General features: G+C 41.0%; 1 protein-coding gene across 5 annotated transcripts in view; it reads right to left on the bottom strand.

Moving 5' to 3' along the window:
- SPECC1 (sperm antigen with calponin homology and coiled-coil domains 1) overlaps nt 1-19,965 on the bottom strand; it is a 251,247-nt gene that overhangs the window by 56,446 nt on the left and 174,836 nt on the right. For 3 of the 5 annotated variants that reach the window (XM_072138379.1, XM_072138380.1, XM_072138381.1), the window contains 3 exons: nt 9,475-9,617; nt 5,217-5,317; nt 1,420-1,486 (listed from right to left, as the gene is read on the bottom strand). In XM_072138379.1, coding sequence (XP_071994480.1) covers nt 1,420-1,486; nt 5,217-5,317; nt 9,475-9,617 — 311 coding nt within the window. Of the gene's footprint in view, nt 1-1,419; nt 1,487-5,216; nt 5,318-9,474; nt 9,618-16,801; nt 19,390-19,965 lie in introns of those variants that run through there. The other 2 variants (XM_072138383.1, XM_072138384.1) reach the window with 1 other exon arrangement.

Below are 19,965 nucleotides of genomic sequence, written 5' to 3'. Positions count from 1 at the left end.
TACAACTCTCTAAGCAGACACTTCTAGTGCTGTGAGATGCTGTGTGCTGACAATGTGGTTAGAGGATCAGGGTACAGGGTTTATCTACACCTTATTTAGCTTCTGAACATACTAGAATCCAACACATACTAGAATCCAACACATAGAAAAAGATAGATGAGAGATAATGATATCCATGAGATGGATATAACACACAATGACACTCCGCTAAATCAGCTATAACACACAGCTGTGTGTGTCTTAGTCTGATCATGTAACATCACAGCCTGCGTCCTTTGAGAGACCCAGGCACCATCGCCACAACAATGATAGCTGCTGCAGCGCCTGGGTCATAGAGAAGAGCAGAGGAGCAACAAGGAACCGGTAGCACAGGTATGCGAGTATTATTATTATTTTTTTTTTTCTGTGGCTACCTATCTACTGGTGGGCATGTGCAGGCGCTCCCTATCAACTGGTGGGCATGTGCAGGGGCTACCTATCTACTTGTGGGCTTGTGCAGGGGCTACCTATAATCTGTGGGGCATGTGCATATTGTATGGCTCTCACAGAATTACTTTTTAAAATATGTGCCATTCATGCTCTCTCAGCCAACAAGGTTGCCTTAAAGGAAATCTAGCATCATAATCCATCATGATAAACCAGGGACACTTACTCATAGATCCAGGCACAATGACAATCCAGGCAATCTTCTTACATTTGTTATCCATGTCCTCTTTCCTTCTAAAATCAACTTTTAAAATTGTGCAGTGAGCAGGAAGCACTTACTGCAGAAAGTGCTGAGGATGTAGTGGGGGTGAGAAAGTATAACAGTCCATAAAGCCAGATCACAGAGGGGCTGATGTAGTTTAATTTTAAAAATTGATGGATAACAAGTATAAGAATATCACCACTGTGACTGAATCTATGAATAAGTGTCCCTGGTTTATCATGCTTGATTTTGATGGAAGATTTTCTTTAAAGAATCTTACAGTTTTAGAACTTATTCAATCATCTGTTCCGCTACATACGTTGGAAACCACACGTACAACCAAGGGATATACCCTGAACCCATACCAGTTGTATCCAGTCAGTTTTCTGACATGGAAAATGATTTAAGATAAAGCCAAACACATGAGAGGAAGCCTGGTAAAATATATAGCTACGGGATCCTACAACAATGCAGAGCAGCCTATTGACAATAATTCCTATTGAGTTGTGTGAACGCCATCTCAAAATAGACACATCCGGACTTCACAAATACTTTCAGATTTTCTCTTATTGAGCCAGTTTTAAAAATAGAATCTGGACAGTATCCCAGGCACGCACATCTTAACAGCTCCAGAAAAAGACGACCACTTGGACAGCGTTCAAGTCATTGTAAAGCGCGGCGCGTTCCCTTCTACAATTACTAAACAGCCTTGTGTATTGGCAGCACGTTACCTGAGAAATCTAATTGCTTCTCTGTGTCTTTGCTGGAAAGCTTGGCGATGCTGGAAGCCGAGAGTCTCTGTGATACAAGGAAAGGTATATTACTAACACATCGGAATACAAAACACGTAAATGCTAATATAATACACTCGAGAAGGAAAAAATAGTCTATATAATTAGACTCTGGTAGTAGTTCTGTAATAACGGAAACGTCACTGCTGAATTTCAGTCATGGAAATCTTGTTTGAAACTCATGGCCACAAAATAACAGAAAAATGGGGTGCGGGAATCATTGTAGGTGCTTCACTATTACATTTTCATATGTTAAAACATTAATGATAACTCCCATGTATTCATATTTTTGGAATTTTTTTTTTCTCAAGTACTATACGTCACTGTACAGCCAAATTGAGAAAGGATCGGTCCCAGCTCCGTAATTAAAAATAGTAACTTGCTCTATTATGACATGTTAAAATACAGCGACAAAACTATCAATACTAAGAAACTGTCACGTTTCGGGCAAAAGAAAAATCACATTCCCTTAATCATATTGTTAACTTCCTTTATTATGACATGTTAAAATACAGCGACAAAACTATCCATACTAAGCAGCTGACGCGTTTCGGGCAAATGAAAAATCACATGCCCTTAATCTCAGCTCCTTATTCATATGATTAAGGGCACGTGATTTTCCTATTGCCTAAAACGCGTCAGCTGCTTAGTATGGATAGTTTTGTCGCTGTATTTTAACAAGTCATAATAAAGGAAGTTACTAATTTTATTATGTAGCTGGGACCGATCCTTTTTCAATTCGCCTGTAAAGTTTTTTGGCTGTGGTGCAGGCAGCCTGGTCTCCGAGCTGCAACGAGAATCAATGGGATTCAACTGTATATGGCAATTGGCTGGGCTGTGAAGGATCCTTACAAAGTGATTTTCTCAACTATACGTCACTGCCTCAAATGGTGTTTTTCAATTTTAGATACATAAGGGGTCAACTTATTGGAGACCTCAACTATCTACAGATTTAATGAACTCTGTACTTAATGAAGAAATATGGAGCCTGGTACCCGCCAGGCTCATTTGCATCATTTTTCAAGCCTTTTATTTAGCAAAAACAAGGACACAAAAATCTGGTAAAGCCCCACAGAGCCTGACATTAGCATAATTTTAAAAGTTGAATTTAGAAGGAAGGAGGCCATGGAAAAAAAATATATAAGAAGATTACCACAGTCACAGTTTCTGTATCTATGAGTAACTGTCTCATGATGAATTTGGATGGTAGATTTCCGTAAAATGAGTTAACATGAAATCTATTGACTTTGTCTTCATTTTAGCTTACATTTTCTTTAACACTCAGATGGATCCCAATGTTTGATAGCAGTTTTGAGGTTAAAGCCCTCTTACACAAAGAAGGAATTTGTCACAGAGACATCCAAAACATGACATCATCTCCCTTTATTCACATGATGAGACACAATCAATGCCTGTACTCCCCTCCACCAGACTCTCATTCCATTATGTCTCCCCTTAATGAGCCGAGAGGATTCATTATCTGATGGCCGTGAAAATTGTCAGCTTTCCTTTTAGTTCTGGCACCGGGACTGTCCAAAAGTGGCAAAAATATTCCTGCATTAACCCTTCACCTACAAAACTACATCCATAAATGTATAAAATACTCAGTAAAATATTCTCATGTGTTTTGTAAGTTTCTTTTAGAGTGAAATGTGAGTTCACAGTGTAGAACTGTACATCAAATGACATAGCAGGCACACTCCTGGTTAAAGGGGGTTTCCAGCTTACAAATCTACACAAAAGAACATGCATGTATCAGAACGATCATCAAACTACCAATTGTAGGGGAATGAGATCATAGCTTTCAGGGGTAGCGATGGCAGAATAATAATGTGTGATAAGCTGGCACTGTGTGCTGAACTTAAACAATGGAAAACAAATAATTCTGGTAGATCACTTTGTAGGAAGAATGGATGTTTTAATGGAACAAACACATGTTCATCATCGTACCGCGTCATATCCAAACGTTGCGCTGTGATTTACTGCGTCCACGTACACTCTATTGTTTAAAGCATGACCCATCTTCCAGTATACACATAGTTTTCGGTGTGTGGAGCCAGGGGATGGGCATGTAGAATTTATTTGACTTATAAAAATAAGTTGTATAACGGTGAATCAGCTACATGAAGTGGTCACATATTATATTTAGTGCATACACGGAAAGGTGAATGCAAAGTTTTTGTTATTTTCATAGACTCAAATATAAACCAAGTTAGGATTTTTCAGCACATTTTTTGGTGTTTTTTATTTTGTTCAGTGGTGCAATTTTGTAAGCTATAAACTGTGAGGACTTATCTTTTGTGGTATGAGATGTATTTTTCAGTTATACTATTTTGGGGTAGCTATGCCCTATTGATGAAAATGTATTTATTTTTTTTGTGTGGGGGCAGTAGAAAAAAATTAAATGATTTTGTACATTTTTTTTGGTGTTCACCATGTATAGTAAGTAACATGTTATCTTTATTCTTTGAGTCAGTAGTATTATGGCAATACCACGCGTTTTACCAAATCTATAGTTTTTGCATTGCCATTTTCCTAGCAGCATACATTTTATTTTTAAGTATACTACTTTTATTTAATTTTTTTTTTGTCTATGTAGCTGGTTTAGCGCTTATTTTTTGCAACACGTGTTGTACTTTATAACAGTACCATTTTGGTATAGATAAAAATTTTTGTTCACTTTTTATTGCATTCTATGTGGGACAAGATAAAAATGTGATAAAAATCATTAACTTTTTTTCAGGGCATTCATTGTGAGGGTTCAATAATTTTTTAGTTTTATAGTACAGATAGGCTGACACAGGAACTCTGTTTACTAAAGGAGTACATCGCAACAATCGGCACCCGCCCCAAGAACACAAAGGGGGGGGGGGCGAAATGGGGCAATCTGCCCCTCATGCTTTACACCACTGCCGAGCAACGGTTCCATGACCTACAGGTGCAGCTGCATGGAGAGATAAGTTACAGTGTTCCATGATGTACCTGTATAGGAAGGAGTTAAAACCTTTAAGCTTTATTAATCCAAAAAAAGTTTTTTCTATAAATACTCACATGGCCAATACACGTAAAACAGAATAAACGTAGCACTTGGCATAGTTAAGCACCGCATTTCAAGCAATTCACTGTATGTCTATAAAGAACCCTATTTATTAACTTAATAAAGCTTAAATAGACACAAAAATCCATCATGAGAAACCCAGGACACTTACTCATAGATACAGACAGTGTGACTGTGGTAATCTTATTATATTTGTTAACTATGGCTTCCTTCTAAAACCAACTATTAAAATAATGCTAATAAGCCAGAAGGGCTCTGGGGCCATTACCAGAGCCCCTCTATGCTGTAGCTACACAAGTTGCTACTTCTCCCCTACTTCACCTCCACTTTCCCCTCATTCTGCCATTTGTAATCTGCCGCACGGGAAGCTTCAGCCCACAGTGGAAGGGGGAAGTACACCTGCACAGTGTAACAGCCTCTGAAGCTGCAGCACAGAGGAGCTCTTGTAACAACCCGTCGGAGCCAATCTGGCTCATAATCAGAATTTTAAAACTTTATTTTAATAGTTCATTAAATGTCAGACACTGTGTAAAGTTGAAATCAACTGAAATCTGATTTCTACATTTTTTTAAATTAATATATTCGCAAAAAATTATGAATAATAATAGAATAAGGTTATATCATGAATTATATGATCAATGCTTTCTTCCAAAAAGTTTAAGCAAAATTAGAGAAGTACCTGCATAGGGGATACCGCTGCTGCTGGGGCAGTCCTCACAGGAATCCCACTCAGTGGACTGCGAGGTACAGAATGCACTGGGATATTTGGACTCCCACCACCTGTGAAATTAATAAACGACAAGTCTAAAATTGTCATAGACAGCCAGGTAATAGAGGTAGTCGTGTTACATACAAGATAGGTTCCCTGGGTTTGTACTTAAGTTGAATTTGTATGTAAGTCAAAACTGTATATTTTATAATTGTAGATCCAGACCAAAAATTGTTTGCCCCAGTGACAATTGGAGTTTTAAATTTTTTTGTCCCCCATAGACGGCAATGGGTGCACAGCGCCGTACGGAAGCGGTACGGTGCTGCACATGTGCGGCACCATACCGCTCCCTACCCCGGGAAAAGATAGGATATGTCCTATCTTTTCCCATATTACGGCGCCGTGCGCCATACATCCCAATGTAGAGGGGCGGGGATGAGCAGTGCTCGCCTCCTAATCCTCTCCCCAAGCGGTGCTGTGTGCCCGCCGTGCTACCGTACGGCGGGCAACGGCAGTGTGCATGTAGCACACACATAAGTGTTTCACAGGGGTGACATAAAATGGAAGTGCGATTTAGAAACTGTAATTTCTTTGGAAAATACATTCATTTAGGCCAAAAAATGACACATTCACATTGTATTAAAAGAGGAAATGCTCAGCAAAGTATAATAATATATGGTGGGGACTGCTGTATGGTCACACGACCGGATATAGAATGAAAGCAAATACATTCAGAGCAGATTTGTATTGTCATATTGTACAGGTTATAATTTTTGTTTTAGTAATGCGAACATATGAGGGCTTATTATTTGTGGGATGAGATACACTGTATAGGTAATTAATTTTGGGGGGGGGGGTCTCTAGGTTAATACTGAGATTTCAAGGGGGACACAAAGAAAATTATCAATTTGTTTTGTTTTGGATTTTTAGCCCTTTTTTTGGTTGCTAACATAAAAGTTTATCTTTATACTCGGGTTCACTACTATTACGGTGATACCTCATTAATATAGTTTTACTCAATTTTACTGAGCAAAACCAATATTGAAGTATCTGCAACTTTTCAGAGGCATAACTTCTGTATTTTTCCGTAGAGAGAGCTGGTTCAGGGCTTCTTTTTTGTGAAAAGAGTTGTTCTTTTCAGTGGTATCATTGGGCACTCAACATTTTTTGTCTGTATTTGATGAAAAATTACATATCACAGGAAGTTTTTTGTGTTTTTTTTTACACTGTTCGCCGTGTGGATTTATTGTTGCTTTAGATTTAATGCCCCTGCAGTAAGCCAGCCCCTTTGCCCCTGCAGTCAGCCAGCCCCTTTGCCCCTGCAGTCAGCCAGCCCCTTTGCCCCTGCAGTCAGCCAGCCCCTTTGCCCCTGCAGTCAGCCAGCCCCTTTGCCCCTGTAGTCAGCCAGCCCCTTTGCCCCTGCAGTCAGCCAGCCCCTTTGCCCCTGCAGTCAGCCAGCCCCTTTGCCCCTGCAGTCAGCCAGCCCCTTTGCCCCTGCAGTCAGCCAGCCACTTTGCCCCTGCAGTCAGCCAGCCCCCTAAAATACTTTATTTTAACTTGTTTTTAGACTAAGGGTTGAACAAGCCTCTGCACACATGCAATACGCATGTATTGCAGTGTGAAATGTAACTGATGCAAGCTCGGTTAGTTACAGCCGGGTACTGCCAGGAGGCAGAATCCAGCGTCCAGGGGGGCCGGCAGCATCGGGACACACCAAACTATAAAAGGTGGCGCATCAGAAGAAGTATCCTTAATGACCACAGAAAAAACACGATAAGGTGGTCATTAATGGATTAAAATCTAGTGGGGTATGGACAGGTGTGCCCAAAAAAGGAAATAGTATTTACCTTGATTCGTCTCCTGGGTCATTGTGGTACTTCCAGTCTTTAGCACTTTGGCCAATCACTGGCCTCTTCGGACAATGGCGTCCCTTGGTTCCAAGTAGAGATGAGCAGACCCGACGGTTCAGTTCGGCCCCGGACAGCCAATCTGGCAAGTTGACTCCCCTAGCAACTAGCCAAAGCTTTGATTGGCCAGGGGGTGTTTGGGTTAGGTGGCCAAACCCAAAAGCTGAACCCAACCATCGGGACCACTCATCTCTAGTTCAAAGAGGTCTCTGATTAGCCAAAGTGGTTCCCTTGATACTTTTCCATAACTGGATAGGAACCCATTTTTTATGGCACATCTCCAGAATTACTGAAGAGCTCCTTTAAAAGAAGTTTTCTCAATCTCCACCAAATAGTTTACATCCTTATTATAATAGTAATTCCAATTGGGATGGGGGGGTATCTTTTTTTTTAGTTTCAAACAACTATGGACAGTGTATCTAACGGCAAAGAGCCTGACAAGCATTTTTTGAGATGAAACAACAATAAGTGTGGCCTCTGGTTTTCTCCGTGACATGTGAGGTCCAGGCCACTCATCCACTAATGACTGCAATAAAGACTGGCGGGGCAACAAACATGGGCAGGATTAGGAACTGTTCTGAGTTTCGTGGCTCGGCCAATCGTCTCACATACAGGACAGTGGAAACTACAGTCGTGTGTACAAACCCATAGAAATTAATTTGTCAATTAATGGATATCGCACAGTCTACAACAATGGTCATGTGCATAAGATGCTTGTAGGTAAGCAAGACAGAGAAGATCCACAGTGTGGCGCAACTTCACTTTGGTAAGAATCTTTATTGCAAATGAACTACGCGTTTCGGCGCTTGGACCAGCGCCTTCGTCAGGTTCGGCAAACAAGATAAAAGGTAACATACATGGCTATATTTTATACATAGAGGCTGGGAGCCTCATTCTCAAAAAGGGGAGGTACGTCATAGGTAAGATGGTGGGATAGGAAGATGCTGCTGTCCATCAGTGGCAGCCCCGTGTTTTTTACAGGTTAAAACAATAAATATTTGGATAATAACACAATGACACAATAATAACACAATAACACAATAATAATAATACAGTAATAATCCTGCATACTTCATATAGATACAGATAGGTTGGTTAAAAATAGCATGTTAATAAAGAAGAAAAAAAAAAAAAAAAAAAAAAAAATTTTGAAAAACAATAATAAGGGGTTTACCCTGGATCCAGTGGGAAGGTGTATTGTTGGGGCTTATGTTTGGTTGGTTGTGGGCTACTTGTGGTCATGGTAACCGGACGCTTTAGTTAAAGTTCCTTGTGTTCGGACGCTTGAAGCAAGATTCTACGGAAGGCGGTCTGGGACAAAAAGATTTCCGTTCGTTGTATCAAAAAGGACCAAGTGAGGAGCAAAGTGTTCACTATATTTTCAGTCGGTGTGGCCTCTTACATTATGATGAAGGTGGTTGGGTCTGCTAGTTCTCTTGGAGTGTGGTGGCCGTATATCTCAATTTTCGAAGGTCTCTATAGCTTCATTTAAACCTTCGGGGGTTAATGTGTGTAGCCTGTAGATCCAATAAGATTCTTTTTTGTTAAGTATAGTTGTTCTATCTGGGGTATCCTCCGGGATGTGTTCAATGGGAGTGATCGTAATACAGCTAAAATCTTTGTTATGTATGGTAGTTAGATGTCTAGATAAACTTTGAAGTAAAAAGCCGGCTTTAGTCTTGCATCGGTGCCCGTTCAGTCGCATCCTCAGGGATTGTGTGGTACGTCCCACATACTGTAGCCCACAGTTGCAGGTTATTAAATATATTATATAGTTAGAATCGCATGTCATTCTATGTTTGATTTTGAATTGTTCTCTGGTAATATTGGAATGAAAGAAAGTTTTTTTGTCTGTGATGGAAGAGCAGCAGAGGCATTTTTTATGGTGGCATTTGTATGCTCCTTTCGGCGGTGTTCTCCCTTGTGTCACTTCAGGTTTTTTGAGTTCCTTAGTTTACTTGGGGCGATTATGTTCTTTAAGCTTCTAGCTTTTCTGAATGTAATCTTAGGAGTAATTGGCAAGTCTTTGGCCAAATGTGGATCATCTCTCAGGATCTTCCAGTTTTTTTGTAATAGGTTTCTGATAGCCTGGTAACCAGGCTATCAGAAACCTATTACAAAAAAACTGGAAGAACTGGTAACCAGGCTATCAGAAACCAGCTATCAGTCGATGCGCCCTGGTCTTTTCCCTTCTACTCCTGATTCATAGAATCGGTCCAGACCCTCTCCATGTGCATAAGAGCTTATGTTAACTGTATCATTTGGAAATCCATCTATGTGAGTATTTGCGAGATAATTTATTTAATGTCTGTAGATCTTACCTTGGGGACCCACATCAAATGACTTGATTAAGGACTTTACTGTAGCTGCATTTTCATTGGACGTCGTCGTGACTTGACTCACACCATGACCCTGCCATCTGATAGCACTGCCTCCGTCCACAGCATCCTCCGCCAACAACTTTCTGGAAATTGACACATTTCTTTGTTAATTACTACTTCCAATAGTTCTATAACAAAATGTCTCACAAATCAAGTCCAATCCAGTCTAGAAATACATGGCCAAGTAGAGCCCCAAATATAATATAGGGTCATATCAATGCTTTCTCCGTACGTGCCCCTAGAAGCGGTGCAACTGCTCCCTTCCCACCCCTCACGTTATGATATTGTTGCCAAGTTTACATAATGCTACAATAAAAGAGGTTTGAGATATATCACACACTACAGGTTCAATAATGTGAATGAAAATCCATCTCCATTAAGAAAACTATGAGCAACACTAGGCACGGCCATAACGACTTGTATGAGCTAATGTAGTAATACGGCACATTAATGAGCTACTTGCACTTTGTAAATGGAAATAAATGCTAAACCAAGATATGAAGCCTCTCCACACAATACTTTTATTTTCCCATCTGATTCCAATGTGCAGGAAATGTAACATAGTAAAAGAATCAGAGAGGCCTGGGGGAAACCGAGGCGATTTCCTGCATATCATTTGTCTACCGTACAAGGGAAGCAATAAGAGGTAATGTGTCTTATTACGACTTTACATAGGAAAGATTCTGTAATAATGGACTCTTCTAGAACCCTTGGAAGGATGTAAATTGCAAAAATATCATTTATACTAAAATCTTATCATATAATGTAACAAGAGAGTGGGGCTGAGTACTGAACATGGACATCTGAGCTTTCATGCTCTAACAGAGTGAGTGCCTTATATCCGAAAAACATCCAATGTTGTAATGACCTTAAGACTTGGGTGAGCTTTGCGTGACCTGGATACCAGGGACTTTGAGATATATAGAAGTGAGAGTGGGATCACAGTTTGGGACCAGGGCAATTGAGAATGAGTGACCTGTGTTTTGGCCAAAATAAGAGATTTCCCCTGTGACCAGGGGATAGGGGAATTTATTTATAAAGCGAGGGCTTATGATGAAGGCCTCACCCCCTCTGTCCTGGTGGATATATCAAGAGGATTAGACCACTTTATGTATCCGTTTGACGGCCAAGTCGTCAGGTAAAACTATGCCAGACATGACCTGGAGTAGTTTTGCGTAAAAAACCTGCAAAAAAAATTTGACTGGAAGTCTATCCCACATAAATATTTCCGTATCGTATTTCCATTTTTTGTGTGTTCTTTAAATGTGATGTAAATTTTTCCAAGTTTTTTTTTTTTGGTCAGGAAGAACAAGATTAAAATACACAATTATATTGTAATGGAAATGCTCAGAAAAGGCAGAAAGGCATCTTTGCAATGCATGTGTAACCTTCTGCAACCTGTCTTTAGTGAAAATGAAGTCCAATTGACAGGTTCTCTTTAACTCTTAGTGCTCACATAGCACAGACTATAAACTTAATGCAACGGTTTCACTGCTGGTTTTTACCACGTTTTACATGCTGCATGCTCCTGCATCTGAAGAAGGCTGTCAGGCTAGTAACGATATATATTATATACATATATATCCTGTATTTACACTAAATTACTGCTAATTTACTGCTAAATTACTGAATTAGAGAACACATAATATCAAGGGAAGTGAGGGCAACCTCATATTCACTCATGTTGCCCAGCAGGGCAGGTACAGGAAGAAGTGATTTTTGACAAGCAGCTGCAGAACAGAAAACACCACAACAGAAAGTGTTGAGGAACACAGTATAGGCATTGTTCTGTTTGTTTTTAAATGACAATTCGCTAAAAATCATTATGACATACGAGTTACCCTTCAAAGAAATTTCATTTAAGCTTTTAGAGTTCCTCTAAAACGAACATTTTATTAGTGTAACTGATGCAAATTTGGAAACATCACATCTGTTAGAGTAAGAGGGTTTTGTCTAGCATAACAACAGCCATTCATTGGTCGAATACATTTTGATGGTAGGTTTTTTTTTTTTTATTCAGGGTTTTTTTTATTTCCGGTCACTCAAAGGTGAAAAGTAAAAAGTAAAAAAAATAACATCCAGTTCTTCACCAGATGAAAGGGGCGGGTTATTTCAAACAAAACGGTGGTTCCATTTTATGCTAGATCAGGACTTTGGCAGAAACTCGTTGATTGCTTTACATGTGTTTAACGGAAGATGTAAGAAACAATTGAAAATTTTTCATGGAAGAAATACCCCGGTGAAGTGCCAGATGTTATTTTTTTCATGAACAAACCTCGGGTTTTCCATGCACCACGGGACTCTTCTGGTAGCAGAGTGTGTCTTATCAGGTGTCTATGCTATTGCAAGTTTTTCAAAGATTAAAATACCTATATTTTAAAAAACTTTCTTTACTAATACTGTGAAACCCCGGTTACAGGTAAAATGTACACTTTTAGTGTACATACCCATGACTGTTGTTTTTGGACGTGTTCTAGCCATGGTTTCGATTACTGACAAATGGGGGGAGATTAATAAGTGCTTCTATGCTACTTTTCTGGCGTAGAAGCATCGATATAATCGCAATTTCATGCTCACTGTAAGAAAGGTTGATTATTCTGGTGACTACGTCAACACCACACCATGTGGGTGTCGAGGGGGCTTGAAGTGACCAGGGGAGGGGGCGGGCATCGACGTTCCTGCCCCATACCTGCACAATTTTTTAAAATGTTTTACTGAAATCTATGCCAGTTTGGACCTGGCGTAGTTTTGTCTGCCGGCCATTCTGGTCTAAGCCTTATGATGTATCCGCGTGGGGACAGGGGGCGTGGCTTTAACATATGTATGATATATCCCCGCCACGGTTCTTATATATTTCTATGGGCTCACGCACAAAGTTGGGGTTTCCACTGCTTTGTGTATGATCTGAAGTACCTTATTCGCCGATAACACTTGAACCACAAACAACGGACCGCAGCTTTGTTGCTCAGAGTCTTGAGCTATGCTGGGTCTAGATAAATCCAGCAGCAGCCATACAGGCAATCACATGATTAATCTTTCTCCTGTTCTCTGAGCACCACACTTTGACTTGATCAGAGAAGACAGAAGCCCGACTGATGTTCGGATGCCCAATCACTCCAGCAGCCAGAGGTAACAGGGTGATCCAGCCCCCTTGCCAAAAGATAATGATACCTGGGATTGTATACCATGCATTGACCATAAGGCCATTAACAGCAACGCCAACTATTCCCATCAGGAGGCGCTATACAGAAAATAGTCTCACTTCTGTTATTACCTACTATGAATTTTCTCAATCACGAAGACTTACATGCAGGACTGCCACTAGGAAGTTTGGGGCCCTGACTGGTACATTTTATGGGCCATTTGGCTCTGTGTGCACCGTGAGTTCCTTACACCTGGTAAGGGAAGAGGGTTTTCTGTGATTTGTGGGCCACTTTTCCTCCTCGGGTCCCCCTGAACAGAGTCACACTCAAACCCCCCCCCCCCCTGATGGTGGCCCTGCTTACATGGATATAGAGGTGAATTGATCGGTTCAATTAATACTCTTCTCTAACACACACACCACTTGTTAATTTGCCTTCTCCATGGCATAAGCAAGAAGTCATCGAACAATAAGTCTTGAGAAGAAAAGAGTATGAAGACCACAAGAGGAAAGAAGTAGGAAAAATAGTTAATGCTGAACTGGCTCATTTACGAATTCTGTGAATGGTCTGGCTAGGATGGTGCCAGCGCTTTTATTAGCAGTAATCCTTCTGGCAGATAGATAGTTGTCCATAATGAAAGCTTTTGAGACGCCGGAGATATAAATAGAGAGTCTGTTTCCTTATCCTGGAGAGAGATTACCGAGACGTCCTCTATTCTGAGTGCTGACAGTGACTGGACAAATTAAAGAGACAAGATTTGCAGTCTTACCACTCTCTGCACACTTCATCAGAGAGAGTTACTCTATCTTGTCATGTCAACTCAGTCCTTGCAAAACTGGCAAACATCTCAGCTCTCATAGATGGCACCAACATTTATTCCAGGAAAGCGGGTTACTTTAAATAAGGGGTTATCCGGGTTTAAAAAATTACTTAGGGCCGGGCTGGGGAGGGCTATTTAAACACAATAAACATGTACTTACCTCCTCCGGTGCTGCCGATGTCCCGCGCCGCGGCCGGCCGGATGCTCCCATGCGACACCATCTCCCAGCGCTTACAACGCTGAGAGATAGGGACGGATGGGAGGAGCCGTCCACATCGCGGACCGGAAGCTCCCTGTGCGCGGCTTCCGTGCCCCTGTAAACAAACAGGGGCACGGATCGAAGGGACCGCGGCGCGGGACATCGGCGGTGCCGGAGGAGGTAAGTACATGTTTATTATGTTTAACTAGCCCTCCCCAGCCCGGCCATAAAACATTTTTTAAACCCGGATAACCCCTTTAAAGAAAATGGTCACATCTCCGCTGCTTCTGCTCTATAACATGCTGCCTGCATATAGCACACTATGTTCAATCTGCTCAGCCCCTCCTGCTCTATAACATGCTACCTAGAGATAGGGCACTATGTACCATCTGCTCAGCTACTGCTGCTCTATAGCACACTGCCTGCATATCAGACACTATTTACAATCTGCTCAGCATCTCCCGCTGTATAACATGCTGCCTGCAGATTGTACATGTGTGCCCTATCTGCTCAGCTCCTCCTGCTCTATAACATGCTACCTAGAGATAGGGCACTATGTACCATCTGCTCAGCTACTGCTGCTCTATAGCACACTGCCTGCATATCAGACACTATTTACAATCTGCTCAGCATCTCCCGCTGTATAACATGCTGCCTGCAGGTTGTACATGTGTGCCCTATCTGCTCAGCTCCTACTGGTCTATAACACACTACCTAGAGATTGTGCATAGTGCCCCATCTGCTCAGCTACATCTGCTGTATAGCACACTGCCTGCATATCAGACACTATTTACAATCTGCTCAGCATCTCCTGCTGTATAACATGCTGCCTGCAGATTGTACATGTGAGCCATATCTGCTCAGCTCCTCCTGCTCTATAACATGCTACCTAGAGATAGGAGACTATGCAAAATCTGCTCAGCTACCTCTGCTCTATAGAACACTGCCTGGATATAGGACACACACCATGTACAATCTGCACAGCATCTCCTGCTTTTAAAAAAGATTCCTGCAGATTTACAATATGCTCATCTTTTCCTGCTCTATAACATACTGATGTCTGCAATCATGGTCGCAGGGTGTTCAACCGCGATTACAGTGCCAAGAGAAGGGGGCATCTCCTTAGCACAGTGACCCGTTACTTTAGTACTAGATGAGGCCAGAGAAGGCCGCACTACTACCAAACTAGTAGCTTTTATATCATATGTTAGACACCAGTACAGCCAATAATGGTCTTCAACTGCATTATGTGTATGTATTGTATAAATACATATACTGCAGCATTATTTTATAACTTATATTGGGGGGGGGGGGGTTGATTTATTATGGGGGCACAATCTCTAGTGGCTCTAGATTATATAAGAACAATCCTAATTTATAATACTGATATATAATATATATAACACTGGATAGAAGCGGCATGCTTCTTAACCATGTGAGAACCATGGTAGGTGTCAAAATTGTTAATGTGGTGTAAATTGTTCCCATGACTTGTTTTGTTTTGGACATTCAGAACTTTGAATTACATTCTGTATATTGTGTGTATTTTTGTATCCATACCCAATAGCTTCTGATGCCGACTCATTAGACTCCACAGTTCAATATTGCTCTGAGCTGCTCAGGGAGCGGTGGTATGAGGGTTATATTACTATATTATGCAAAAAAACTAAAAAATGTTTGTACTTTAGCTGCAATGAAAACAGCAATAGCATGACAATACATAATCAAAGCTATGGGCACCGGAAGTGAATGATTCTTCTCAGCTCATTTGCCTATGGCTTTAAAGGAGATTCTTTATAGGCAAATAGGCAAGATCCTGCATAAAAGATGGAATTATAAAAAGGATATTTCATACCCTACCTGAGGAGGTTTGTAGTATTTCCATAGAGTCAGTTTATTAAAGGGGTTGTCCGAGACTTATTAAAGGGAACCTGTCACCAGGGACCTCATTTTCACTAAAGACAGATTGTAAAAGCCCATGACACCTGCAGTGCAAAAATGCCTCTCTGCCTTTTCTAAGCATTTGCATTACAATATAATTGTATATTATAACTTACGTTGCATCCTGACAAAATCCTGGGGTAGTCACAGGGGCTGGGCTTTGGTTTGTATGCATTTCAAAAAACAACATGCGACTTGTCTGAGCTGCAGGCTGCCTCCATCTTTATGCTCCTGTACAGCTTATCCTTCCTCCATTGATGTCAGGCTGACCAGGCTGTGACCTCTGAGAAGAAGCAGAAGGTGGAGCTGTACAGGAGCACAATGGCGGGGGCTAAGATCTGAGGAGTGAGTAACACAGACAAGTCATATGTTGTTTTTTGAAATGCATCCAAACCAAAGTCCAGCCTCTGGGACTAAATCAGGATTTTGTCATGGAGCAACTCACAATTATATTGTAATGCAAATGCTTAGAAAAGGCAGAAAGGCAGATTTGCACTGCAGGTGTGATGGGCTTCTGCAACCTGTCTTTAGTGAAAATGAGGTCCCTGGTAACAGGTTCCCTTTAAAATAATAAAAAAGTGGCTACTAAAAAAAATAAAGATGTACTTACCTGGCTGCGGGAGCAGTGCTGGACTCAGCTTCCGGCTGGACCCGACAACCATCTGTCCCGCGTATACAATGCTGTGAATAGGGATGGGTGTACGTGACTGGCCACGGCCGGCCGGCAGCTCGTATACATGCCGCACGGATCGGAGCGACAGCAGCGCGAGACACCCAGAGGGTGCCAGAAAGTAAGTACATGTTTAATTTTTGAAGCAGCCCCCCCCCCTGGCCTCGGACTACCCCTTTAAAGACGCATTTCAGCACATATATTGCAGCTGCAACTAACCCGTAATACATGTGAAACTGTCCAATAAGGGTTTTATTCTCCGATTCCCATAATAAAAACAGTTCTTTATATGGAAATTATGCCATAAACATTTCCATTTTGAATCGAATTTGGCTTTACGTCTCATCTGAATCCAAGATGTTGTGCACCATGTGGAGTTGTCCTTTCAAACCCAATTTCACCATATCTTATGCTCTCACATAAAACAGGCTCGAAAAGATCACAAAATCCCCTCTGCTTCATCACTCGGCAATAAACACAAACCACACAGAGAATCATATCCATTAGACGCTTTATTTGTGTAGGAAAATATGTCATTTGCATAACAACTATTTTCTCGCTGCCAAGAAAACAGAGAACTTGGCGGCGGACAATCACTTTTTCAGAATTGAAGCACTTCATAAAAATGCCCTGGTTTCACATAAACATATCTGGGAAACATTTATGGAGGCCAGAGTCTAAAGGGAAAGGAGGCCGCTCCCTTAAAGGGATGTGATTGAGATTTTTTTGGACGCCTGGGCGCGACCTTTTCTCCCTTTCACTGCCCCTCATAAACGTCTCTCACAAAATATAAGCTTTGTACAAACTCCAAAATCATTTTTCAATTAGATTAATTTTTGACAATGTCTTCGTCATAATGCAAAATATACAAAATGGTTATGAATTCAGCATTACATGTCCACTTCCTCAATGGCAGGCTGAGAATCACAGAATAATAAGTAAGACACCACCTTGACTTTTCTATTTTTCATTCTCTATGCTTTGCTTTCAATCAAATGAAGGCTAAGCACAACATCACAGGAGCAGCTAGAGACCATACCATTTCTGACTGGCAGGGGAGAGCGAACATTTCCTAATAATTTAGGAGACTATATTGTATAGTTAAAAAGCCGAGCTGTGATCTCCTTTATTATGAATATGTGACATGAACGGTCTATCCATCAGCAGAAGTTTGTGCCCCCCCTCAGCCAGTGGAGAGCATGTGTCTAGTATCACTTTATTGGGAGATGGACCATTTTAATTCTTGCTGTTGCATTAAATATTAATTTTCTCTCTACATTTTTGCTAAGTGGATGGGTTTCATCTACTGTGGAAAACTTTATTCTGACCCATCATCTGACTTATTCCTGCTACTACACTGTTCTCTCACAACTAGAGATGAGTAGACCCGATGCTTGAGTTTGGGGTTTGGCCACTAGGTTCATAGCTCAACAGCCAATCCTTCAAATTGACACCCCTAGCAAAGAGTCTCTACCCAATCACCAAACATAGCTATGGCTAGTAGCTAGGGGCGTGGATTTACTCCTGGCCAATCGCACTCAAGGCTAGCAGATAGGTGCGCCGATTTACCCCTGGCCAATCATAGCCATGACTAGTAGATAGGCGCGCCAATTTACCCCTGGCCAATCATAGCCATGACTAGTAGATAGGCGCGCCAATTTACCCCTGGCCAATCATAGCCATGACTAGTAGATAGGGGTGTTGATTTACTCCTGGCTAGTAGCTAGGGGCGTCGATTTGCCAGATTGGTTATTTGGCTGCTAATCTGGCAATATGTCTGGGTCATGCCGCCAACATTTTAATAAATGATAGCAAGAATGGCATAATCACAATTAAAATACACCTAAAAAAATATATATATCAGGCCCCAGTCCCTCATTATTGCAGAAACTAAAATGAAAAATTACATTTCTGAACACCCCAGCAAGTAAGGGATGAGGGGGGCTATCTTTTAGGCTATTTCTGGTACATGGCCTCCATTTTATAAGCTGCCATATTGGATTAAGAACAAGGTTTTCCAATGGGAAGGTGGTCATGAAGCATCTCAAAGATGGCCATGATCATCTCAGAAATCAGATTTGTAATATCTAGTATGGTTCAAAGGTATTTAACACAGAGATCCACCATAGATCCTCATGCCGGTTCATAATGATTGGACCCAGTGCCTACAGCTCTGTATTCAGCACCATGGACAACATATTAAATAGCTGTGCATCACAATGAACGTTCCCGGTTGTTGTTGCAACTTTCTGGACCAATTTGGCAAGCTCTGTGCAGCGCTGCGTAATCTGTGTGCGCTATATAAAGAATTATTCTTATTATTATGCTGTGTTTATAACTTTTGAACGACAAGAGGCGTTACTAATCTGATCACAGCAATCCATATCCGAGACAAATCTTCTTTGAAATGCTACTTGATCACCTTCCCCTTAATTCAATATAGCAGCTGTCACAGTGGTGGGCATAGCCCCCTCACTTATTACTTGCTGAGGGATTTCGATTAAATCTTAATTTCTGAAATCGTTTCTGGAACTTTTGACTCGCGCTTTGTTCTGCAGTACAATGAGACAAAGGTGATCATTATATATTCACATCTTAACCCATGTAACCAAATTTCTCAATATTAAAAGAAACCTCGTTGTGTCATGTATCGTTTTTTACTTTCTATAGTGCAAATAGTAGGAATGTTTCATTGGACATCCAATAACCTACTAATACTGACATCTAGTGGTTGGGAGTGGTATAACAAAGTGACTGCTACATGTACTGGACATTATATACTGTATGGATTGATCTATAAAAGAAACCTTACTACAAAAGCATCACATGAGCACAATATTAATATTTATAAGGAGGAAGTAATATAGTAGCACTGCCGCTGATACAGTGTAACAGTAACAGCAGAACACTTGCTCGATGCTCTGCAGTTTGGTAACTGTAATTGTCATCCCTTTTAATACAATAATACAACATAACACTAAATGTATGGCTCTCTGAGATCCGGGTGACTGGCCAGTACCGGCTTTATTCTGGGTCCATGGCTCCTTGGTCGTCCTATTGCTAGCTAGCACAGGCAGCATAACTGCAAAAATAGAGCATATGTGTCATAGAGGACCAAGTACAAGTATTAGAAGCAAGTCAAGTTACATGTACATGAGTGTATCCGATCGTAATATTAGCTACAGGAGACCTAGGTAGGTGCACATATATTTGCAACGTTAAGCGAACAGGTAGCTAGACATGAACAGATAAAAAAAAGCACAAATGTGTCAGAACCGACAAAACGGGCTTCACACACATACAACGGGACAGCAAGTTTTACAATGTTGTTGTAGTCACTGCTAGTTATATGGGGTTAGCACCGCTGCCCTGCAATACAGGCTGCGATTACAGGGAGGGAGAAGCTTCATCTGTTCATGTAGTTATCGTGCTACACAGATCCCCTTTAAATTAAAAAAACTACAAAGTGCATGTTCTCCCTTTTTTTCTTTTTAAATTTAAAAAAATAAAGTATGGTAAAAAAAAAAAAAAAAAAAGGTCACTTACTCTTCTTAACTCTGTGGCAATCTTTATAAATCTGTTATCCATTCAACATTTACCATATTGCCAATGAGCAAGAAGGGCTCTGAGGGGAGTTACCAGAGCCCCTCTGTGGTGT

Source organism: Engystomops pustulosus, chromosome 2, assembly GCF_040894005.1.
Source record: "Engystomops pustulosus chromosome 2, aEngPut4.maternal, whole genome shotgun sequence".
Lineage (NCBI taxonomy): Eukaryota > Metazoa > Chordata > Amphibia > Anura > Leptodactylidae > Engystomops > Engystomops pustulosus.
This window is presented reverse-complemented; position numbering and strand designations above follow the sequence as displayed.